The sequence below is a fragment of the Aquila chrysaetos genome, chromosome 6 (genome assembly GCF_900496995.4).
Source record: "Aquila chrysaetos chrysaetos chromosome 6, bAquChr1.4, whole genome shotgun sequence".
Classification (NCBI taxonomy): Eukaryota; Metazoa; Chordata; class Aves; order Accipitriformes; family Accipitridae; genus Aquila; species Aquila chrysaetos.
Genome location: NC_044009.1, coordinates 11,912,891 through 11,938,745, shown reverse-complemented (window position 1 = coordinate 11,938,745; position 25,855 = coordinate 11,912,891). Strand labels below are relative to the sequence as shown.

General features: G+C 41.8%; 1 protein-coding gene across 6 annotated transcripts in view; it reads left to right on the top strand.

Moving 5' to 3' along the window:
* The first annotated feature begins 11,878 nt into the window (after positions 1–11,878).
* TRPM8 (transient receptor potential cation channel subfamily M member 8) overlaps positions 11,879–25,855 on the top strand; it is a 53,505-nt gene continuing 39,528 nt past the window's right edge. For 3 of the 6 annotated variants that reach the window (XR_005932724.1, XM_041124525.1, XM_030018823.2), the window contains exons 1-4: positions 14,446–14,512; positions 20,677–20,781; positions 22,393–22,466; positions 25,280–25,436. Coding sequence is in view for 5 of the 6 variants with exons in the window: in XM_041124525.1 (XP_040980459.1) it covers positions 14,471–14,512; positions 20,677–20,781; positions 22,393–22,466; positions 25,280–25,436 (378 nt within the window). In the remaining variant the exon portion in view is untranslated. Of the gene's footprint in view, positions 11,890–14,445; positions 14,513–20,664; positions 20,782–22,392; positions 22,467–25,279; positions 25,437–25,855 lie in introns of those variants that run through there. The other 3 variants (XM_041124527.1, XM_041124526.1, XM_030018824.2) reach the window with 3 other exon arrangements.

Genomic DNA, 25,855 nt, shown 5'->3' with positions numbered 1-25,855 from the left:
TGGAATCCAGGATAAGTAAGGTAACTCATCCTTACACAACTCTGGTAACTGGTGGAGACAAGTGTATATCTACTGTGAGGCTAACGCATACACAAGCCTGCTGAGCTCAAGAAATCTCTGGGCTAGAGAACGGCAGGATTTAATGCAATAGCATGCATTTATTTTGGCTGCAACAGTGGTGCTGTTGGGAATTTGGTCAGCCTTACAGTTCTGGTGACTGGGACAAGTCTGTAGAGCAGCTTATGGGCTCTGTGAGAGGAGGAACTGGTCTTTCTGGCCCTGGTAATCCAAACTCCTATGAAGAGAAATGCCTGCCTCTCCCATTTCTCTTCTGCCAGGATATCTCTTGTCCTGCATTCATGCTGATTCAGCCCCATGTATATGTACACTTGCTCCTGGTTTTCCTCCATTGCCCCTAAAATTGTGACAATTGGATGCATTAGAAAGGGAATTTCCATGACTGACAGCAGGAGAGGCAGTACAGCAAGAGGGACGTTGGAGCTGACTGCTGGGAAGGGAGCAGAGTAGCATGTATGGAGTGGATTTAGATAACAAAAAAGGTCAGCACAGCAGCAGCTGTGCTGAAAACTTGTTTTCAAGGTGGACTTGATTTTCAGATACCAAGTGTTAAGCTGGTCCTTTCACCATTTAACCTCACCTTCTATGTGATGGAAAATTACTGCCCTCATGTTCTCTCTTTGTCCTGTTGTAATACTAAATACTCTCAGAGAGATGCTTATCCATGCTGTTAATGTGTAGTAATGGGAATGCTATTTTAAAAATCGATACAAATATCACACCAAAAAAGAAGGGCTTATAGATTAGTCTGTCAAGAGCTGTTTTAATAGATCTGTCTGGTATTTGAGACACTTTCCCCAAAAGTACTCTTTCAGTTTCAAATTACTTTTTAAATGTTGCTGGTCGCAGATTCCAGGCTAGATAATACAAGTTGTTAGAGTGAAAACCTTTCTCTGCCGTTTCAGAGAAGCTGGAAATCATAAATGTTTTCATTATTTCTTCAATTGATCAAGAATGTATTCTCTCACAAATTAGGGAGTGGCAGCTCCAAACACATGCTTTATTTTTGTGGTTTCGGCCATCTGGTAGACTGGAGAAGTTGGAGAGTTGAAGATGATGTGAAAGTTTAGAACGGATCCTTCTAATACTGCCACTTGCAGTGTCAAAAGCTGAATGATGCTGACTTGATTGAGACTCTTTGAGATGCAAAAAATTGCTAGCAGATAGTATATGCATTTATAATCTAGGTATTTGAAGTTGTCTTTAATATCCTTTTTATATTTTAACAATATTTCTTACCCTTCTCATTTCCTTCCACAGGTCTGCGTGGAATGTCTCAATGATCCTTGTCTGTCAGTGTACTTGCAGCCTTTCTTTTTCTATGATTCCTAAAGGCCTGTTAATTACCAATAATTGCAGTTGTTCATGAAATTCAGGGCCATGTCTTTGGGGTGGGTATGTTCTGCTGAGAATCTGAGACCAAAAAATGCTACCGGTGCCAGTAGCTTGAAGACTTGCAAATCTGAAAAATTACTGCTTATTATTGCTCACTCCAAGACTGGCACTACTCAGAGAAGTACAAGAGTTCGTATGTGCAAGAGTTTGATTCAGTGGTATGTTTGACTTGACTCCATCTTAACTTCTGCTGCAGTTTTCACTTTGCAAACAGGGAGGAATGAGCAACTAGCACAATTACTCCCTTCCTCTTGGAACCTGCAGCATTCAGTGGCAAGCAAGTAGATAAATGGAGGGAAGGAGGAAAAAAAAGTGATCGACATTCATTGCTGCAGCTGGGTGGTTCTTCACTCCCTTGGAGATTCTCTATTATGAGACTGGACAGAAGGTTTTGCTTGTTTATGATCACCTTTGTCCTGTAGCAGGGATAAATAAGTGTCACTAGGGACTGCTAGGCTTGGTGGATCAGGACACTCCCATGAAAGACTAGGTGGTTCCTGCACATTCATACAGCTAGCAGACTTTGTGATACTCTGTTACCTTTGGAGGTTGCATAAATGGAGCCATCCTACTGTTTTATGTGCTCAGATTATTTTTCTGTGCAACTTATCAGGATGTTTTGTCCTTAATTCAGCTTTTTGTGGAGGGTTGCCATAGGGTATGTGTGGAATGGCTGCCTGACCTAGGCTTTCCAAAATAATCTATAATGCCCAACTATATGCTTTATCTTTAAAGAGTCTTTGCAGCACACAGCTCTCAGCATGAATCAGACAAAGACTCCACAACCACTTTGAGGTCCTCGGACTTTAATCAATGTAGAACTGGACGTTCAAACTTTGTGTAGTGGCGGAGAGATTCACAAAGCTGGGGTGTTTGGTGGTAACTGCAGTGAAACAGCCAAAGAAGAGATTGGGCCTTAAGTGCCCACAGGGCAATGGGAGGGTGAGACACCTGGGTGAAATGGCAGGAATCCATTGAACCTTGGAAAATTTAGCAATCTTTGAAAGTTTTGCAATTGTAAAAAGGGTCCATTTTAATAATCTTATTCAGAAATAGTTGTCTTGCATTAGTTGAGAACCCGTATTACATAATTTCACAGTTCTTGATATTTGCTCTGCATTAGGAAGCACAGCAATTTCTGCAGAATTTGGTAAACACCCACTTAAAATGCCTCTCTGGCTTAAAAAGCTCAGAGAACTTCAGCCTTGTCCTATCTACATTTTAAAGTATTTTTTAGTTCACAGACTTACTGTGGGTTTAATGGCCTAGAAGGTAACTAAATCAAAGGGCTTATTTGCCTATAGGCCAAGTCTGCCCTCAGGCAGGCCAAGGACAGGCCTAAAGGTCTTAATGGTTGGTATTGCAAGCAGGGAGGTTAATCCCAGCAGCATTCTTTCCCTCATGTTTTGTTTTTATTCATAGCCTGTTCCTCTCCACCAGTTTTCTGACTCTTCTCACTCACACTGGTACCCCCCAGTAGCTGTTTTTTGGGACAAACGTTATTCCTGCCTCATGCTGATCTTGCTGGAAGTGGTACCTGTGGTTTCTGGCCAGCCCATCAATTAGTGGGACTGATGAGGTTTGTTCCTTGTCATTGACTCCATGGTGGTTTTGTCAGGTCTGTGTCTGTATATTTTGTTTCAGGTTTCCCCCTTTTTCCCTTGATTTCTCAGTTGACATGGTCCCCAATCAGATAACCTTGCTGGCATAAATATTCTCATGCTCTCACATGCCCTCATCAACTGGTGTGACTGACCAGCTTTGCTCATTTTTTAATTTTTTTTTTGCCTTTGCTCATCAACCCTGTCTGTCACTGCCTCACAGGGCTGCTGGTAAATCTCACCCTCCCTGGTCATTCCTAGTTTAAAGCCCTCTTTACCAATTCCCCCACCCTATCAGCAAAAATACTATTTGCCCCACTTAGTGGTGGATCCCATCTCTCCCATGTGGATGCTGATATGCAGATAGTGTCCCGTGGTCATAGAAACCAAAACCAACACCAGCCAACACCATCTCCACAACCTGCATATTGGTGTCCCCCTCCTTATGCCCTTTCTCCTCACCAGCAGGACTGAGAAGAACATCACCTGGGTCCCCATGCCCATGACTGCTGCCCTCAGAGCTCTGTAGTCAGTCAGGTGGCCCAGATCCTTGGCTTGAAGGCACATTTGGCTTCTCTTCAACTTTGAGGGTGGTCAACCTTTTCTCTTAAAAGTCTGTTCCAGCTGTAGTAGTAATTATAATGATAAGAAACATCAGGAGAGCATCGAAGGGAACTGCATTGCCTCTGAGAACATAGCTGACAAGCAACAGGTTTTTTTAAGCTGTGGGGATATTTGCCTTTTTTCAGCCCTGTTGATCATCCTAAGATGATACCTTCTTCAGTATTGTGGCTGTATTGTGAAACAACTTTCTTCAGGGAACGCTTCCAGCTGGGACCAAGGTTGATGGGAGCACAGAAGCCAGAGAGTTGTTCCTAGCTTCACGGCAGGTTACTGGTGGACCAGGATAGATACAGCACTGAATAAATATAGCACCAGACTATAGCATGCTTAAACTTACTTGCTGTCCTTAATAGGAAGCTTCCAGTCCTGGGACTCTGAGTCATCTTTAAGCTTGTATAAGCATATAGCATAGAGAAAATGAGTGAATGCTTTCTACTGCTGACTTGCTAAAGACATATGGAAGAAAAGCAAGTGTGACCAGACTTGGAGAAATTACAAACCCTAACAGAAATGTGTCCTCTGTATGCAATACCTGTGTGTTCTAGAGAGTCATTTATTGTCAGAATCGATGGTATCTGTTCAGACGAGGGAGAGTAAGGGGGGGGTGTTTCTGGGCCCCTTTTTGCTGCTGGTTGTGACTGCAGCTTAAGACTTTGGTTTTGGTGAAAGTTGTATTCTTCTGCACTCCTGCATGTGAAATCCAGGGGATGTCTCAGAAGCAGCAATGTCTACAGAAGCAGCTCTCCAGAAGTGTAGCTACAGACAGGTTGTACACTTCACCTTTGTGCCTGACCTTAGACTTCGGTTGTTCTTTCCCTTAAAGTCTGTCAAAGCCACCCACCTCCCCAGACACCGAGCTCCTTATGGTCTTGGGAAAACAATGAAATGTATAAGTGAGTGGATCAAATTCATGGTTTACTCTAAAATGCTTATCTTTCATTATAGTGCTGCATGATGGACATAAAATCAAATTTATAAACTACATCTATAAAGAACAGATTGCTTTAGTGTTTTTAAGCACATAGGCTTGACAGCGGCAGCTGATTAATAATTAAAATAATGGTCAATGAAAGAAATATACCTTTGCTAATCCATAATTACTTGGATGCTTCTTCATACATTTTCCATGAGAGTCTTTTCCTTGTAAGACTCAGAAAGTATATTTAGTGTTTGTTTGCTTTCAACTATGGTTTTCAGCGGATATTGACTGAAACAGTGTCTTAATCAGTCTGACCTCAGCCTCCAGGGGATTTTTTTCCATTGACTGTATCTCTTCCTCCTCGCCTCTCCCTGTGTGCTGAAATTCTTGTCAGAGCTGCTAGTTCTGTCTATTAATGTTGCCTTTAGTGCTTCTTATTTTAAGACTCTTTTTAGCTCAAAACTTTTTTGAACATTCCCGTCTTGGTGGGCAGTTCTTGCTGACTTTGACCTGAGCTAAATTTCTTGGAAGCAGTTTCCTCCCATCCTCCTACTTTTCTCAAACTGACTTTCCAGCAGCAGCTGTGCAGAGAACAATATGCTAAGTAATGCAAAGCATTTTAGAGGGGTTTTCGAGGTTTTCAGCTGTTCTGTGTGAAGACCACTCAAACTGGATAGTTCAGTCAGGTTTTCCCACCTCAAGCTAGGAGTGTGGCTGTTATTTTTTTTTCTGTGGACGTGGCAAGGGATCTTATATTCTGTTTGTCTTCTCTGTATTCTCTGCAACCTACTTTTTCACTTCTTCCTATTTCAGCAAGTTTGATTGAATCCAGCTTTTCTATTGCAAGGTGGCCTTGGCCTCTCATCACTACATTGTTTTTAGAAAACAAGTTGTTCAAAGTGATCTGGGGTGAATGACACAGCTGTGATTGGAGATGCTTGTAGCTCTGAAGTCCAATTCGTTAAGTAAAAGGCCACTGTACATACAAGGTACGGTGCTTGCCAAAACAGGAGCTCACTAACCCAAAGCAAGTGTGAAGGGTGGTTTGTCAAGTCATCCCTTCCCTGGTTTTCCTTGTGAAAAATGGAGGACTTGGCAGGCTGATGAGCAGGGAGTTAATCTGATTTTTTTTCATTTTTCATTTTTCTCATTCATCAGGTCTGCTCAGGAGTCACCATGTTGTAAATAAAGCCACTGGCAAGTGAGGTGTCAACACGCAATGTGCTCTTGTTACTACAGAGTACCTTAAAAGATGCACGTTTACTGTGTGTACTTGGACTACATACTGGGAAGTTTCATGGGGAGTCTGTAAGGAAATGGGACAGGTGGAGTGTGCGATGCTGTGGTCAGGCTGTTTCAATGCAGAAGTGGCTGCTGTCTGTGGTTACATGGACAGCCTTGACAGGTGTCTGCCAGCATCTAAGAAATCAGCTTCTCTGCCTCAGAGAACCTAATGTTGTTCTCTCTCTCCTATGCATATCACCCTCAGGTTAACTAAAAATCCAGCTTCTCACTCATGTTGTCTCTCTGACTATTGGAATCCTAGAGCAGCTTGGGGCAGGTTACAGCTTCCCACAAAATGTATGATGGAATTGTGTTGTTATACAGAAGGGCTTGAGAAGGATGCAAGTTAGGGTTCCTCCAGGCTGGCTGAACTGAGGAAAAATGAATAAGAAATATCAGTGTCTTTGACAGTCCCACCCTTTTACAATAGCTGCATTTGCACCTGGGCTACTTCCAACAGGCATTGGAGACTGGTAAGTGAATTTAGCTTGTGCCCACATCTGTTCTGTGCTGTTGGAGCAATAGTACAGTATCTGCTGCCAGAAGTGCAGTTTTCACAAATTTGGCGCAGCCTAAATTTCTCATTCTGGATGACCTGCGTTTCCAACCACACTTCCCAGCTGAACAATTCTCCTGGTACTCTTTTCATATTACCTCCATGGGATTGATGATTGCTGTCCTTTTTTGTTCTGTGACAGCAGGAAAACAGAAACAGAAAGCAACAGGACTCGGACAAGTTACCTCTGGTCCACCTGTCACCTGGTCAGGGATTGGTAATAGGCAGCGTGTTCTTAAAAGCTGCCAAGTTTGTACATAGGTTAGCTGGAGGTATGTAATTGCCTGACCGCATGCTTTTGGTCGCCTCCCTGGTAAATCCTGTCCTAGGTTAATAAAAATGTCCTTAGCTGCATCTGGAGGTGAAAGGATCTGCGGGCCAGTACGTTGAATATGGGTTGGCAGCGTTCCCTGGCAGCAAAAGAGGCCGACGACATCCTGGGCTGTATTGACAAGAGTATGGCCAGAAGGTCCAGCAAAGTGATCCTTCCTATTTATTCAGCATTTCTGAGATCACATCTGGAGCACTGTGTCCAGTTTGAGTCTCATCAGTCCAACAAAGACCTGGATGTACTGCAGTGAGTCAGAGGCCACCAAGGTGGCTGGGGCTGGAGCACATAACACATGAGCAGAGGTTGAGATGAGAAGGTGCTGGGGGACCTTAATGGTATCTGCAACTGTCTAACATGGGAGGATGTAGAGAAAGTGGATCCAGACTTCTCAGAGATGTGCAGTAATAGGGCAATGGACACAAGTTGGAACAAAGGATATGGCAAGTGGATAGTAGAGGAAAAAGAAAAAATCAACCTGAGAGTGGTCAAACACTAGAAAAAGGGTCTTGAGAGGTTGTGGGATTTATGTTCTTTGACATATTGAGCCATGTGTAGTTTAGTTCTGATTTACCTGGACCTGTAGAGGTGCCCTCCCACTTACATGACTCTGATTCTGATTTCCATGGATTAAAGGCATTTAACCTAAGACACTGTGTGTGGATATTTGATTAAGTGCACCTTGGCGGGGAGGGAGAGGGGGTGATAATCAAATGCCTACTGCTGTCACACACTATTATCCACATAGGGGTGTGAAATTTCAATAGATGTACAAGGTTTGCATGTTACATCCAGTTTCCAGAGAATGGAGACTGAAATAGTCACAAGCATATGTTCATTTCAACTGAATATGACTAGATCAATTTGACAGCATATTTTAGTAATTTGTCTCTGTAAAAACAGATGTACTTCTTCACTGGAGCAGTTTCTTTTGATTAAATTAAAATTTGTGAAAGCTTTTTCTTCAGTGTTACCACTTGTCTTTGTGCCATATGGCTTTGATTTATGTCTATGATCTCAGTGCATGCAAAATAGGCATATGAATATTATGCATTAAAAAACCCCTCAAAGTAGAAAATGATATTGTTTAGCATGTCTTGGTTATGAACTTTACAATAGTGAGTGATACCAGTTATTACTAAGGATAATTTTCTGAATCTTGCAACAATGTTACAATGAGCCTTAAAAAATGAATTAACTTGATTATTTTTCTTAAACCTTCTGGGTTTATTCAAATATACTTTATTATTGACATGTACGTGCTTCCTTTTAAAGATGGTGATTTTAATTAAGTTTAGTTTTGATGCAAATGTGAAGAGAATTTATTACTACTTTCAATTTTTGGGTGGTTTGGTTTTTTTGGGTTTTTTTTTTTTTTTTTTTTTCATTTTGAAAGCTTTCATTGCTGAGTCCATATCTTAAAGAACTGCCAGGTAAATGCAGTAGACTTCCCTGTGACAGTCATCAACTGGATTAGTCTGGGCTAATGCATGTTTTTATTTTGGTCTTAGTCAAATTCAAAGAAATCCATGTAGCTGTAGCAAAGCTAAGCTTGTGAGCCTACTGCACTGAAACTGGTGGGGGTGAATCTTCAATTGACTAGTGTGTTTGAGGCTAGGGCCTTGCTTGTTTCTTTTTTCTTTTTTTTAGCTGATCTAAAGTATCCTAAGCTTTTCATCTCCTCTTCCCTCTCTTCTGCTCTCTCCTCTCCTCATTTTTGAAGCTTGATGAACACTTTCTCAGAACATTTCCATCAAATTAAGTGCATAAAAGCCTGGGGTGCACAATTGCTACTCACTCTGAACATTCATAAGCTGAAAATTACATAATTATTTTTGGTGGATTTCTTTTATTTTTAAGGCTTTTACAGAGAGAATTTGACAATGTTCTGTTCATACCTATTAATATTTCACACCACAATGCACTTTTAAAGCTTTCTGGTCTAACATGCATATCAGAATGATTTCACCCATTGTTCTCCAAATGCAATGCACTCTCACACTTAAAGTAAATACAAGAGTCTGCATTTGGGAATCTAAATTGTTAAAAAGGATTTTAAATGCTTGTGAAACAGCAGGATAGGTGATAAGAGAGGGTAGGACCACAGCTTTCTGCTCTGTCGTAACCCAGCTTTCAAGGCCCCATAACGCTAGGTCGCTGTATCTTTGTGAGGTCACACCTACATTGGTCTAGGAGACTGTCATCTTTAAGTGAGACTAGTTGAACACTCAGACTAATAAGAGTTGTCTAATAGATTTGGACCCTGTCAGTAATCCCGTTTTGAACAGTTCAAACATCTGTAATTGCCAAAATACTGCCATTTTGCACTAGGCTATGTTCTCTTTAGTGTGCCATTTAGTGTGTCATTGCAGACTTGATAGAATATTGTTGCATACCTTGGAAAAGCAAATGGCTAAAAATAACAAAATTGCTTTCCGTAATTAATATTAAATCCTTGTGACTTGAGCAGCCAGCCGGAAATATGCCATTCTACAAGGCTTTACCATTCAAAATGAGTAAGAATCACTGGAGCTGGATATTGTTTATGGAACTTCATTTATCTCCAGCAGTGCACCTGCATTCCTGAATATAGGAAGAAATAAGTAACCAGAAAATGTTGCCTGTTCACAGAACGATGCTTCTTGAGCAGTTGTCTCCACAGAGAAGTGGTCTTTAGGCTTTTCCAAGATTCTTAAAGACCCAAGCCCCAAAGAAGTTCTGCTATCTGTGTTTTTGTTGCCAAAGTTGCTCTGTAACGGGACTTATCACACCTATGCTTCAGGTAGGACTCTGGTATAGTTTGAATAGTTTTGTTGACCTTTCTTGCAATAAAGAATACCTTCTGCAGCTCCTCATTTTACTGAGCTTTAAAGTAACCCAGAAGTTAAGCCAACAAGTTGCCTGTATTATCTGAAACAGACTTATTATAGTGGGTGGTAGGTGCGTCCACACACAGAGAAATAGGAATCAGATCTCTCTTTTTCTTTGCTCCCCCCCCGCCAAAAAGGGGGTGGGAGTGGAGAGTCTATCATTGTCCTTTTGCTTGATTTGAAGAGTTTGCTCTGCTTTATCTCAGTGCTTTTGTGGGGTGCCTGTTGCTAGAGTATTGACCTGCCATCCATGTAGCAGCTTCAGATGTTTTCCTTAGCCAGAGCTTGGAAATGTAAAAGACACAAACAGGGAACTTATCACTTTTGGTGAGAACACCTGGGCATTTAAGGAGCCAGGTGAGGTAGAGACACAAAGGGCATGGAGTTGAAATGGCAGATAATTATTTCTCCTCAGGTTTGTTGTGTTCATGCTAATTATGCTCAAGGTGCTTTTGAGGATGAGAAGTGCTAAAGTATTACATCATAATTCCCATTAATAATTTTCATTGCTTTCTCCCCCTCCTCTTCTAACGCTGTCGAGAAATGCAGTATCTAAGCTGGAAACATGATTAAACAGTTTTGTTCTCCCCAGTGGTTATGAATCCAAAATCACAACATGAAAAGGATACAGAGCCACGCAGGCTGTTACCCCTGCTCAAGGTGAGTTTCTGCAGTTTGGATAAAAAGGGAAAAAGTGGGTTGTTATAGCAAGCAATTAAAGGGAGTACAGAAGGCAGGTCATATACAGTAAATGAACTTCTATGGGCAGCTGCATCACTATTTCCTGCTCAGAAACAGGAACAGTGTTAACAGCTTGTGGCCAAAGCAAAATAAATCCGGAGGGATTTCTGTGATAGAAGTGTTCTTTGTGTCTCCATGTAACACTTTGTTTTAGCTTCTGTAATTAGTAAGTACCCTGGCTGTTCTATGACAGTATTTGGCATTTTGTTCTCTCTGGTGATCCATGGGGAGAATTTAGGAAGGATGGTGATTAGCACTCAACACGTATTTCACCTTTTGGCCCATTTGATCCATCCTGCTTTGGTAGTGCTGCAAAACCCATCTGTATTTTTGCTTGGGCTCTTCTCTGAGTTTCAGGTAGGAACAGGTGACCCAAGAATACTTTCAGCCATTGAATTCTGTGGTGGCTATGCTGTGAAACCCCATATAGAAACCTCCAGTAAGACATTGTCTTTGAACAGTCTGCTAATAATGTGTGGCTCAAAGCTTAGCAGAAACAACCTGCTTCCTAAAAAAGAATTTTGTGGCCAGTAGTGGTGATTTTAATGCTGTCAGCCCATGACAGTCTCCTTGGCATTAAGAATTTTACTTGGTGTGGTGAAGTAAGACTAACTTAGTTAAAAAAACCCAACCAAACAAAAAACAAACTTTACGAGAGAATTAATATATTGGTTAACTTCACGGGTGCACTGTCAATTCTGCCTTCACCAATAAAAAGCCCCTTTTAAGCTCTCAAAGGTCCTGGGCTAGAAAGTGATTTACTGCCAACCACTGAAATGAATCCCATGGTACCTGGCTTTCTGCACAGTGGAGGCTGCAGGGTTCAGAAATCCCTATTGCTCTTCAGGCACCATTTGCCTTAAATCTGCTCTCTTGCTTTATACTTTTTTTTTAAAGGATCATAAGGTTTATTCGTGTGCACAAGTATCTTTCTTCCTTACGGTCTCTGCTTTCAGTACCATGGAAAATGTTTTCACTTCTATGTGAATTTCCATTTCTTGGTAATACAAGTGCTTGCTGTATTTTGATTCCTGCATAGATAATGACACTGGTGGTCTGAATCCTGAGGATGAGGGCTCTTCATTGATCATAGAAACATAGCTCTTTGGCCAGGATCCATAGTAACGCCTTTTCTATTGTTCACAAATATTCATCTCTATTTAGGCCAAAACTGGAGTTATATACTTTCTGTGAATTAGGGAAGACAGCAAATTCTGTGCAGTTTGGCAATCTCTCACTGAAATCTCTCCAGTAGAGACAGAGCTGATTTTGCTTGAACACAGTAAATATTAGTGTATTTGCTATCGTTTGATATAATTACTGTAGATTTGGAATACTTGCATATGTATTCTCAGACCAAGAATGCAGGAATGCTGGGAAGTATGAATTATTGCCAGTGGAAGAGCTCGTGCCTTTGGAAAATATTGATCATTGCCCAGGTAGACTAAAAACTTCCTGCCATGTTCAGAGAGCATCTCTGACTTATGCTTGAGGTGTCCAATTTCTTACTTGAGGTATGGGGGGATTTGGTACACTTGAGAACCATAAAGTGGCCCCAAAAATCTGTCTGCTCTGCAGGTTTCCTGTGTGTAATAGGACCAGGCAGAAAGGTTGGTTCCCCAACTCTGCATCTGCTTTTTTAAAGGAATGATTGAGCTCCCCATTTATGTACTCATTAGTTTCTCTTCTTGAGAGTTACCAGCCAGACTGGTTTCACAGGGCAGTGACTAAGGGACTTACTGCAGGTATAAACCACAATAAAGATTCATGTTCAGTACTTCAGCAATGTCGATACATGACCATATTGCTACTGTCTGCCCCTGAAAACTCTGTTCTTGTGCAATATGATGACAGAAGGTGTACAGAAGTGATTTAGGTCCCTCTCAGGATTAGCTGCAAGTCTTTGATATGTTTCTGTATGTTTCTTAGGAGTAGTATCACTTGGATGAGTTACACCTTTGGGCTGAACACACATGTGGTAGAGGCAGGCAAGATGACGGTCCCTCCTGACTTAAATAAAAGGTCCCTGGTGTATGCTGTTCTAGGAGAAGATTCTTTCATGGATGGTGAACCTGCATCCTACATTGTTTGGTCTGGGTTGAGTGAGGAAATAAAATAAAACTTTTTGCATCAGTTCATCAGTGCACGGCAAATAAAATGCAAACTGCAATAGCCTCCAATAGCTTAAACTCTTAACCACTTTTTACTATCGGCTTAAGGTAAGCTTCATGTGATAATAGCTCTGACATGACAGGGGAAGTGGAGAGACGTGTATGAAAATACAGGCATTATGGCTTTAGTTAAGACTTAGTTTTGTGTGGTTATCATTTTGTGATCCTAGTAACATTTAATGTCTAAGCTTCTCCAGTCCATTTGCTACTTATTTCATAGTTGAACCAATCGGACAACCAAGCCAAGAAGGAAAGAAATTGGACCAATGAAGTGCACGGCAGCTGCCTGTTCATAAGTCATTAATTGCTAGTGTGCAGTATGTATTGTAGGGCAGACACAGAGCTGTTAGATGCTGCAGCGTAAAGTTGAGCCCCTAAGTGAAAGCTCGTGCAAATGCAGATGTGTATATACCAAGGTAATGTGAGATTTAAGGTAAATAAAGGTATCTCCATCATAGAAGGAAAGATTGCTCTGAGGCCAGGCTGCAGGCTGGAAAAATCCAGCTCTGTTCCCTCTTCTGCCGGTGCCTCTTGGCAGAATAACTTGTCCGAATGGATTAGCCTCTTCATGCTGCAGGTCTTTGCATAGTAGCAGTACCTGCCTCATAGTGACGGGAGAGAAAATTGCATCTGAGACGTCTCACTCCTGCTCTCGAAAAAGCTACAGAAGTACTTTTGCTGAGCTTTATTGGTGGTTATCCGCTTGTGCGTCCTAGCGCACTGACTGCATGCTGGGAACAGATTCCTATGTGCATCATTCCCTCCATTTGGTTTCCAAGGCCAGAAAAGCCAGGAGCTGAGTGAGCAGAGGGAGCCCAGTGCATGGCACCAGGTTCTTTAATCTGGATGCTCTGGGATCACACTTCAGAATGCACTTCAACAGTTTAGAGACACTCCTGATTACCAGGAAATAGCACTGTGAGCTTTTGACCGTCAACAGAAACTCAGAACACCTCAGCTTGTTTTTAATGGTTGTGTTTTCAACAGCAGGTCTTTAATTACTTGTTTTGTCTTGGGCCTTTTGAACAGTATGGCCTTTGTTCTTTCCCCTCTGCTGCTCTGGGATTGCTTATGGATTAGAAGCTTCTGCCCCCCAGAGCTGGATGTATTTTCTCCCTGCATGCTCATCCACTGCAGTGCATAGTAAAATAGGATTGTGGGGGAGTGCTTGAGCTGGTGGGATGGTGACATCTGTCCAAAGTGGGTGATTAAAAGGATGTAGAAGGTTCTCCAGCAACACACTGGATAGCTCTGCTTTCTGCAAGGAGAGTGGACTGGGAACAATCTGGCTCTCCAAGCACTCACTGTGAATATAACAGCAATAGAAGTTACTCTTACTGAAGTGAATAGCTTCAAGCTAAAGGTAGAAGAAAACCAGATTACTTTACACTGAGTGTCAAACAAAAAATTAAGGAACTGAGAGTAAGATTTTTGTTGGGTCAAAATATTAGTTGTTGCAAAATCCTCTGTTGTACTCACCAGTGTTTCAACAACCTTGTAGTAAATTAGTTTAACAGGTGTTGGTTTTAGAACTGTTTCATCATCTTCTGATACATTAAAATGTATAATTTATTCCCACAAGCATTTTCTTATACTTCTGGCTTTTTAATAGTGCAGTTGATTGCATAAATTAGCAGCAGTATTGTTATCAGTTTCTGCAGTACGTTGGCAGCAGGTGGGACAGAAGCATTCCTGTTCTCTCACATATAACCTGCAACTGTTATTTCCTGTGCCCTGCTGCAATTATGCCTGCCTTCATTATTAATTGGTGAGTAATCCTGCCGTTGCTTGCTCCTGTGTATTATCTTTTCCTCCGTGTCCTCCCTTAAAAGGAGAGCATGACACAGATAAAAAAGGTGGGGCTTTGCAAGCTGAAGTATATCAAAACCTTCCTCTTTGAGTAATGATTTCAGTAGGATTGCTGGGGCATATTCTGGAGACTTTGGTAAGTGCTAATCACAGTGGTACGTGATTAGGCATTGATTTTTCTATACGTGAAAGTGTATACTTTTAATATGCTGAAATTGAGGTAGCAGTGCATCTGAAGTTTGGCAACATCGTTTTCTTTTTGAGAGCTTTTGCATAAAGCCAGTTGCTAGAATTATGTTAATGCAAATAGTGGTTAGATTTTTCTGAAAGCTTTCCGAGAATGGAAGCTGGTATTGCTTTTTCAGTTGCAGACAAGTTTTTAAAATCCTATTTTTTAAAGTATCTTTAGAACTAGTTATTTTTTGTCACTTTTTTTTTTAGTCACCTCCAAGCTGAAGATTTCCTTGTAATATGCTCCTTCAAGTGCTGTGGAAGTCATAGTATTAGTCTTATACTTCACAGGATTATTCTGGTGTTTATCTAATTATTGCTCTCAAAATGTGCTAGTTTAAGAAAGTTATGCTTTAATGCACCAGCCTGTGCTTTAAAAATGTCTTCCTATATATTTAATGGGTTGGAAATGCAATAGAAAATGAACTGCATTTGCCTGTTGCATAGGCTGCAGCTGTGTCACATCTTTTAAAGTATGTATGATTGCTGTGTTATTTCTAACACTCATGGAGTTAACGAGCTTTGCTCACAAATATCAGCTAAACACTGTGGTATCAATGCAGCTGTTCAGAACTTAAATTTAAAAAATAAATCCAATGTTTTCAGGGTTCCTTTGCACTCTCGCTAACTTTTTTTCAGTTTGTTTGTAGCACGTTCATTCTTATCAATTATTTACAAAAGCAGTGAGGCAAACTTGAAATCCTTTAGTGTTTTGAATGAATAATTTAATGCCCTTGTTTCCTTTTAATTTTCTCTCTGTACAGTTATGTCCATAGTCGCTTTTCTGGTGTTAACTTATTAAACAAATCAACAAGTGAAGTAAAACTCTGTCAATAAATAAGTTGCATAGATCCAGACCAAAATGTATTTCCCCTGTGGAACTTTTATCTTGAATTACAGCTTTAAAAACATCTTTACACCAAACATCAATTGTAGGAAATTATAAGAATTGCTCTTTGGGTTATTAGGAAATACATCTCCCAATACAGTTGCCAATCTTATTCAGTTAAATAAGTGATATGGTGGAGTGGGGTGTGTGTGTGTTTTTGCTTTGTTTAAAACAATCTGGTGTTTTTAGGGACAATACTCTTTCAGCCATCATCTTGGTTGTTACGAAAGTTAGCACTTCACAAGGGCAGGATGCTTGCTTTGTGGCTGTAGCCATCTAAATTCCTCTGGCAGCGTGTCTTTGTAGAAGAGGAACTGCTAGAGATTTGATAATTGCTTCTCGGCTTCTAGCTCATGCCTGGAAACCATCCTTGCACTAGGTTAAATGTGCAAAGCTCATGTCCTGCCTGGGGAGGGAAGGAGGGATCCTAAATATTTGGGATGCTGGGTGAAACCTGTCATAACCCCAACACCAAGGTCAGCTCTTGTCTTGTAGCTTGCCCTCGTTGGAAATGCAGTATGAGAGCTACCAGTCTTTTGATGGAGGACTTCTTGTTTAACAGGACCTTTTTGATCTGCTCTGAAGTCAGGGTCATGCAGGGAAGGGGGCCATTACCTGCAGGACCCTGGACTCATTTGGTGTTTGGAGGGTTTGTGAAAAGCCAGGCAGGCCTATAGATGGACAACGGGTGGTCCCATACTTAGGGAAGGTAAAGCCAGACTGTATTTGACCAGACTGTATAGCCGGACTATAAAGCCAGAACCACTGTGTTTGGCCTTGCATCTGTCAGTGAACGAGTGATGCTAGCCAAGTCCCTAAATGATTTGCAGGTGGTTCTGTGGACCTCACTTAATGTTTGCCCAGCACAAGGCTCCACTGGCCCTGAAATGGTCTTAGGAAAGTAATGAGCAGAAATGGTAGTTTGGCTGCTCTTGGCAAGCTTCTAGTGCTTCGTGTTCCTTTAATGGAGCCCTTCCCACTGGGCCGGCAGGGAGACGGGAGGTCACTATTGCAGGCACACACACCACGCTCTCGGGGTTCACAAGCACACACATATTTGCAGATCCCTCGAGCACCGGCACAGCCCCTCTGTCTGCCTAGCACCCCTCCCCACATAGTTAAGAAATAATTTATTAAGAAGATAGGAGAGACTGCAGTGATCAGGTGCAGGGCTCAGCCAGAGAAGACCACAGGCCCCATTTCACATGCAAAGGGCCCCTTTTATACCCCTTTCTGCCTATTCCGCCTTTGTTCCTCCCTGTCTGCCTTCCCCTCTTCAGCTGGCAGGATTCTACCGGCTCCCCTCCAGCATCCTTGGACCTTATCAGTCCCAGTTTGCATGAATTTTCTTGCTAACCTATCAATTACTGTGACTGACAAGGTGTTTTTTCTTGTCTTTGTCTCCATGATGCTTGCTTGCTAGGTTTGAGCCTATGTATATTTTGTGTATGGCTTCCCTCTTTTCCTTAGTATCCCATTTGGAAAGCCCACCCCTTCAGATAACCTCACTGGAATAAACATTGCCACATTCCACATACCCTTATCAATTAGTGTGGTTGACCAGGTTTGGGTCTCATCACTCCCTCCCTTATTGTCTGTCAGTCAGGTTTTCCTCTCTGCATGTTCTTGTTTATGTGTTCTGCCTTTTCTTAACCCTTTTTGCACTGAAAAGGCCCTTGAGCAGATACCCTTAAAGGAACAGATGCTCCCTCCTTCCACAGACCCTTCTGAAGCAGGGCATGACCTGACCGGTGGCCCCTTCAGAGGCCAGTTTGTTCTAGTGTTTTGTTGTTACCAGCTGTTTCAATAAGTTTGCTACAAAGTCTCTTCCCGACTCTGGCGCAAAGCTTGCCAGACTTCTATCCTTGCTCTGAAGATGGGAAGTGCTGGAGTTACTAACGCAAAGGAGATTACAAACATGAAAGCAGGAGCGTGCTCTATTTTCTTCTGCAGCTTCTGCTTGAGAAACAGCGTAACACCTTTCTGCAGAGGAAATAAATTGGTCTCAGGCAGATCCACTGTCTGAAACCTTGAGCAAGTGTGTATAGCCTGACACTTACCTGCAGCTGAGAAGAGTTCCCATGTGGAGGGCTTAGGCCAGCACAACTGTAGCTCTCAATGGCACATGTTTTGAGAAGTCACTTTTGGATCAGTATTTCCAAGTTGAAATTTGAAGGAGAGATGGTGATGGGAGATGAAGAGAAGTGAAGAGATTATATGCCGTTGGGTTTCAAAGGAAAGAGTTTTTTTGTTGTTATTCCTCTGGGCTAAGAATCCCCAATACCTGTAGTGGGGGTCTGTGGAAGGTGGTATGGTACTTAGAAGCTCAGGTCCCTGTGAAGTCCACATGAAATGTAACCAAATGGCCAGACCACGTACCAGGTTTTCAGGTTTGTGCCTGAGTCACAGTATTACAAGATTCTCACATGGCATACAAGCTAGCTCAGTGTTGTCTTGGGAGGTCTGAGATGAGATTTTAACTGTTTGTTCTGGTTTTATGTTTTGCAGAGGGTATATAGCCTTCCTTTCTTCTTTTTCTGCAGGGAGCCATGAATTTGGAATAGGCTTTTCTCTCTGTGGAACAATAATGCCAGCTCTGTTTGAAACGCTGTGCTCTTGGCCATTCTTTGAGAGACAGCGTTGCTGTTCCCTTGTAACACCCACTTGTTCTTCCAAGCTTTTGGTGAACACTGGCTTTCCATAGGTGCTGGTTCTAAGTGGTCAGATTAAAACCTGTGTCTGAATTGAGTGTAGGTACCTTTTCAGGCATCCTACTTTCATACAACACTAAATCAGTGCAGAATAAATTAGATTTAAACAACAGCAAAAGTTGGGGACAACTGCACTGTGCCAATTACTCAGGCTGCAATATGATCATATACTGGAAAAGACCTTTAAGATCATCCAGTCTAACTGTTAACACTGCCAAGTCCCACTGTTAACACTGCCAAGTCCCACTAAACCACGTTCCTAAGTACCATGTCTTTTAAATACCTCCAGGGATGGTGACTCAACTGCTTCACTGGGCAGCCTGTTCCAATGCTTGACAACCCCTTCAGTGAAGAAATTTTTCCTAATATCCAATCTAAACCTCCCCTGGTGCAACTTGGGGCTGTTTCCTCTTGTCCTATTGCTTGTTACTTGAGAGAAGAGACTGACCCCCACCTCCCTACAACCTCCTTTCAGGTAGTTGTAGAGAGCGATAAGGTCTCCCCTCAGCCTCCTTTTCTCCAGACTAAACAAGCCCAGCTCCCTCAGCCACTCCTCATAAGACTTGTCCTCCAGGCCCCTCACCAACTTGGCTGCCCTTCTCTGGACACACTCCAGCAACTCAATGTCTTTCCTGTAGTGAGGGGCCCAAAACTGAACACAGTACTCGAGGTGCGGCCTCACCAGTGCCGAGTACAGGGGAACAATCACCTCCCTGCTCCTGCTGGCCACGCTATTTCTGATACAGGCCAGGATGCCGTTGGCCTTCTTGGCCACCTGGGCACACTGCTGGCTCATATTCACCTGGCTGTTGACCAGCACCCCCAGGTCCTTTTCTGCCGGGCAGCTTTTCAGCCACTCTTTGCTAAGCCTGTGGCATTGCATGGGGTTGTGACCCAGGTGCAGGACCTGGCACTGAGCCTTGTTAAACCTCATGTAGCCTCGGCTCATCCATCCAGCCTGTCCAGATCCCTTTGTAGAGCCTTCCCATTCTCAAGCAGATCAACCCTCCCTCCCAACTTGGTGTCATCTGCAAATTTACTGAGGGTGCGCTCGATCCCCTTGTCCAGATCATTGATAAAGGTATTAAACAGAACTGGCCCCAATACTGAGCCCTGAGGAACGCCACTTGTGACCGACCACCAGCTGGATTTAACCCCATTTACCACCACTCTCTGGGCCCAGCATCCAGACATTTGCCTTTTCTTGGGTTTAAATCATTCTTATTGCATGCAGAAGGTGGGAAGGAGGAATAAGGCTTTTTCTGTGCTCTTCCATCACTTACCAGTGATACAGAGAGTGATTGAGATCCCAGGCATGCTGAAGAATTTGGGGGAAGTAGCTGTGGACTTCTACCACGCACAGTAAACAACACTGAGTCAATTGTGCTTCCCCTCAACATGAAATGTTTTTCGAAGTATTTTTAAAATAACTGTGAAGCATAAATATACATGTTTTTGTGGAAACTTGCCTTTTTTGTTTTCCTGCTTTGGGGGTTGTGCACATCATGCTCCGTCATTCTATTTATGACTGCAGCTTCCTGCTGCCTGTGCCATTCCTACTTTGTCGAGTGCCCAAGTAAATTGTTTCACACTTGCTAGTTTTTGGATCTCAGAAATTATATATTTACACAGGGATGTTGCATCAGAGCTGGAGAATGCATGTTCCTATGTCTGGGAAGGATGCTTTTTGCCTTTTCCAGTATTATTTTGCAAAGTAACATAAAGGGAATTGAAGTACTTGCCGTTAGCATAAATAAAATTTTGTTCTGTGCTTTGGTGCAAATGAAGTGATGCTCCTTCAGAGACAGAGAGGTCAATACAGGTATCTGCTCTAGAGGGCAACTGAAGTGTGTTTGCTTCCAAGGGTGACTTGTTAACTTTTTGGATTCAATAAACTTTAAATCCACTTACTCTTTGGATCACACATGTTGACTTCCCTTGTTACAGGAGTGGACATTGCTGCATCTACTCTAAGTTTCTGGCATACTGCCAGACCAGCTTCTTTTTACACTGCAGTTCATTTTCTCTGTGATTGAAATGTTTCTTCTTAATATCCCCTTTAATTTGTAAATACACTGGATTAGGGACTGCTCATTGTATATAAAAGCTGAATAGCACAAGTTCTGAGCATGCCCATCAGAGATGGGAAGGGAAAGAGAGTTAAGATAGGGCAATGAATTGAATGGGATGGCATATGAGGTATGTTCCTTTCTCAAAGCATGTTGACTTGGAGTTCTTTTTGGAGTGGGGAGAAAAAGAGGAAAGTCTCTTTCTCCTATGAAATGAGAGAAGATTTTCTCTGAATGTTAATTTCACATTTTAGGAATCAAGACACTTCCTAATTCTTTATGCTGGATTTGAATAACCTTTCCCTTGCCTTCTTAAGGCACTAAGTGTCCTTGCTGTTTTTTATCTAGTGAAAGAAACGACCATTGCTCCTTCATCTCTTCCTCTGCCATGCTCTTTCAGGTTTCTATGGGCACCATGCGACACCGAAGAAACGGCAATTTTGAGAGTTCCAGACTCCTCTATTCCAGCATGTCTCGCAGCATAGATGTGTCTTGCAGTGACGCTGTGAGTATCTGGTACATCCTTGATAAGCTTGGCTGTTGTCTTGGGGGTGGGCCACAGTGGTTATGAACTAGGTCATGTCAGAAGGATGACTGATTTGTCAGTTTTCCCTTTATGGAGAAGTTTTCCGAGCCAGTGACCCTTCAAGCAGTAAAGGTGCTTTGTTGACATAGTGAAAGTCTAAGGATGTATTGCATTCCTTTTGATCCCTGTAACTCGTTATTGTACATTCTTAGTCACTTCTGTTTTTAAATCCTTTTTCACAATTCAGAGACAAATCCTCTGTCTCTGTAAAGAAGAACCCCAACCTCTTCCCACAACTTGATGGCAAAGGCAGACAACATATAATTATGTTAAACATCTCTTTCAAGCTGCAATGATTTGCTGATGACAGCGATTGTCTGGCAGATTTCTTGCTTCTGATGGGCTTGCAAGAGGCCTAATGACTAGCTCTTAGGTCTTTAGCAAGTGGTTCCCCCTCCCTTTTATTTTTTTGGTCTTATTTTTTTTGGTCTTGCATAATTGTGGCTTTTACTAGCTAATTATGTTCCCTTCCATTTTCTTTCGTTTGCATATTATACTTTCTATGCTTTTCTACTTGGAATAACTTCCTCTAACTGCTGTTAACTACAAGTATTCTGTCAAAATGGTAAACTAAACTATAGCTGTATGTGTTCCCTTTTCATCCCAAGCTAAATCTTGGCTTGCAAATCCAAGCTGTGCTTAAAAACAAACAAACCCCTCAATCCTCCAAACCTTTATCAGCAAGTGAGAAATTATTTTTGCTTTCCTAGCTTGCAGAAGCAGATTAGGAATGAATTTGCATTTCCCAAGTTTGAAAGCTTCCCCTGCACTTGTGGAGTTTCAAGGTTAATATGAGAGTTAATGGTTAAACAAGCTGGAGAGAATTAGCATTCCACTGAGCTCACATAAAGCATGACTTTAAGTTATTCAGGGGTCCTGCTGGGGTCTTTTTGCGTTGAATTAAAATAGGCCCTACCCAGGAGGACATTAATGTATTTATTTTTTTCCTTCTTCCCTTGGGAAGAAACAGTGTTTGCTATAGTCTTTTAAGCAGTATCTGGACCACTTAACCACTGTTTGAAAAATATTGTCAGTGCTGTCAGTTATTTGGAAACACGGCAATGCATGCAAATGGAAATGCTCTGTAGTCTACAGCTACCTGTATTGTGCCACTGAATTCAAGTAAGATGTTTTCTATGTGGGTCACTTCGATTAAAAACTGAAATTAAAATAGGCTCTCCAAGAACTCTTAGGGCATCAAATCGGTTTTGCTGTTCAAGTTTTTTTTTTTTTTTTTTTGAGGGGGAAACCATACCTTTTGGCTCTTTATTATATATTGTTCTTGATGGATATAAAAATACTGATATCACATGTTTTTTGGAATGCCTATTTGTGATTTTTTTGGTAGTCTTCATGTCCTGTCAGCTCCCATCAGTGCTTTCTAGTTGCACCCCACCATCCACTTTGAGAAAGGAGAATTAGGAATTTGCACCAGTTTTCTTTGGTTTTAAACTGACTATGCTGGTACTGAGGTTTCTTCTGTTTTATGAGTTATCAGAAGTAAACTTTTTTTTTTTAATTATTTTCAAGGATTTGGTCAACTTCATCCAAGAAAACTTTAAGAAGAGAGAATGTGTCTTTTTTACAAAAGACACCAAGTCAATGTAAGCAGATGTTTTTCTCTTGTTTTACAGGCATGGGGTGCTGGGACCTGAGGGTATTTCTGTGTGCTAAGCCATGTGGCAGGGAGCACACTTTTTGGTTTTTTAAGAGTCTGAATCTAGCAGTGCAACCTCACCTCAGTCTTGCTTGTACAACTCCTTTCATTGTCACTGCTTGTTTGGCTTGTTTGCATATGCCTGGGGTATTCTGCAGTTGTGGTCAAAAAAACCTGGAAGTCTTGTGGTCTGACAGGCAGCCTGGAGTGCTTCTCCTAGTTCTAGACCAGTGCTCTCCAAACTATTTTGATTCCATACCCCATCAGTAAGAAATTTTTGAGCATACACCCCCAATATATGTTTATTTATAAACTATATACATCTACTACTGTAATAATATTATGTACTTTATAAAACATACACAAAAATAGTAATTTAAAAAGGATGAGATTAAGATGAAATAAACAATATTTTAATTTTTTTAAAGTTTATTTAATGTATCCCTCACTTTGGAGACCACTGCTCTAGACTGTCTGGACTTAGTGTAAAAACTGGAAATATATCAGTTTGGGTTATTCCACAAGTAACTTGATGCAAAACTAGGGGCCTGACCTTCATGCTGACTCTGTCAGCATGCCTTCCAGCAGCTCTGTTAAAGGGCTTTAATATCAAATTCCCTATATGAAACACAATTGTGGCAATATATATGTGCTTTTAGGGATGCAGCACCAGCACTGGTATTGGTGTATAACAGTGTATGTATGTATCAGAGGTTTGCGTAATTTAAGTTTTCCTTTTAAACCCAAATCACAATTTCCATGCACAAGCCTTTACAGCAGAGACAGACAGTCGCTAAGTTTTGCTCAGGCTGATGTTCTCTTAAGATAGGATATTATACTCGCTCCATTTTCAGGCGGAAGTACCTATGCAATGCAAGTTTGAGGACCATAACATTGCCTTTGGTTTTTTGGTAATCTTGGGAGAAACACAATCAAACTAATGTAGCTGCAGAAGTCCCAATATAGAGCTTTGAGGACTGTCAGTAACCCTGTTCTCCTCTGAAGCTGGGAGGAAAAATGCCTTGGGGAGAGAGAGAGAGAAGGAGGGAAATTAGTCTCATTTCAGAAAGTCTTACTTAGGGTCTTCTGCCATCTAAAATGGGATGTCTGGCAAAGGACCAGCAAAGGATGGCAGAGCTGGTTCTTAGCAGCTTCTCTTCCTACAAGCCCACTGGGAAAGGATTGTAAGTCATACTTGATACTTGCTGGAATTTTTGTCTATCTATTTTTAAGGTAAGCTGGTTTCATTTGCAAGTTACAGTGGAGTAGGAGAAACTATATAAGTTTTCTCTCCTTCAGAGAGGCATGCTGTGACTTACCTTTACAGCAATCTTCACAGGAGGGCATTACTCAATCTCATGTTTGCAATCTGCAAGCTAGCTAAAAAAGGTCACTGTAACCACACAAATTAATGTTCTTATCTTAATTCTTTTGGGCAGATGCTTTTTTTTAACATATAGATATTATTTTTCTAATCCTGTATATTGCCAAATTGCACAGTGCTGTTAATAGCATTGTTCTTCTTGCTTTGTTTCCCCATCTACTTCTTTGTGCTGTTAGCAAAATTAACACTGGACAAGTGTTTACCTGATGTTGCCTGTTAACTTAGAGTGTAGGGGCCATGCTTTTTCCCTCCTATTGCTGTTGACATTGCTTGCCACACTTGGCTGACTGCAGTTGCCAGTCGATCCTCTCTTTCATAAGCAATGACCCCTTCTCCATGCCCTCTGAGGAAGCAGGGCTATTGTCTATGCAGAAGACTTCTTGGATTGTGCTGCAGCTTTTCCTAGGAAAAGAGTTCTCCTAGCTTTCCCAACTAGTCCTGCACAACCGAAGTGCAGATTCTTCCTCCCCTTGATGCAATTTCAGTGTTGATGAGGAGGGCATTGGTAGGGACTACCCACCATGCCATGCAGCAGACAGGGGTGGTGGTGGTGGTGGAAATGTGCTAGGAACACAGCAACTGCTCGCAAAATCTGCTCAGAGACGAGACATCCATTCCAGCTTGATGTGAGTATGTCTTGGGCTTGCTTAGACACCAGTCAGGCCCTGGGTTTGCATGGAAAATGATTACACTTAGTAAGCATCTTAGTGAACTCTTCATACCTGGTTGAGAGCACAAAAAGGGGAAGAAACCATTTTTACACATCGGGTTAGCAGCAGATGAGGTCACTGCTGGTGGTGTCTGATGCGGAGTTCTGGTTCATTTTCTTCATTTCTGTGCACAGTTGTAGGGTTTCAAATTAAGCTGCTGGTGACCTAACTTCATTTGTGATAATGAAAGAAGTCACATAGGTAAGGCCCATCCAGAAGTGTCAGCTCATCTCTCAGCACAGACTGGTTCCTGAGATGTGCTAGACAGAAGCAGATTATAGGGGGAGGAAGCATGATTAGGTGCTGGTCTCAGCTGAGAGTTGGTTCCTCTCAGCTGTTAAATTTGTCAGGTAGCAAATCCAAGTAGAGTCCCATGCACAACTGGTTCCGTAGCTCCACCTGCTGCTTGTCTTGTTGTGTTGGTACAACCCTGCTACCAGACTTTGCACTTGATGTGACTGCTACTGTAGGCACCCTGTATTCTACAAGCTCCAGGTTTGTTGCAGAATAACATTTCTTGGAAATGTCCTGATTGAGCAGAAGTTTTGAAGGTAGTGTCAGCTGTGAAAAATTTCTCTCTCTTGTTCATAAATGTATCAGAGCTTTTTTTTTTCTGTGCTCAGGATGATAACTGTGGGTTTTCATGTCTATTCATTCTCCTTTCAGGGGTAACTTATGTAAATGTGGATACCCTGAAAATCAACATATAGAGGGCACTCAGATTAATACCAATGAAAAATGGAACTACAAGAAGCACACTAAGGAACTTCCTACTGATGCCTTTGGGGACATTCACTTTGAAAACATGGGAAAAAGAGGAAAGGTAAGTGATTGTGTTAAGGGTATACGTCAGGCCCCTGTTGGGTTCACTGTATTCAGAGTCCTGAACCCAATGCCAGTGGAAGCGCCTGGAAAGCAGGGAAGGTGAAGCTAAAGTTAATTTTATTCTAATGGGAGTGGAAGGAGTTAGACTACAAAGGAGACAAGCTGGTTTCTCAAGCCCTGAAAATAGGTAACAAAGAATAATTTCTTCTGTGTTATTTGTTTCATAGGCTGATGATGGGAGTGAAAAGAGGCTATCTGTTTCCAGGCATGGCAGAAGAATGGGTGAATGAGGGTGATGCTCAATTATTATTTTCCCTTTTTTAATGTAGCTAGTTTTATTGTAATTGGCCTGTGATACAATTCTGAAGGTCTTGGGCTGGGAGAAAATAATTTAAAACTAGATCTGTGATGTCTTTC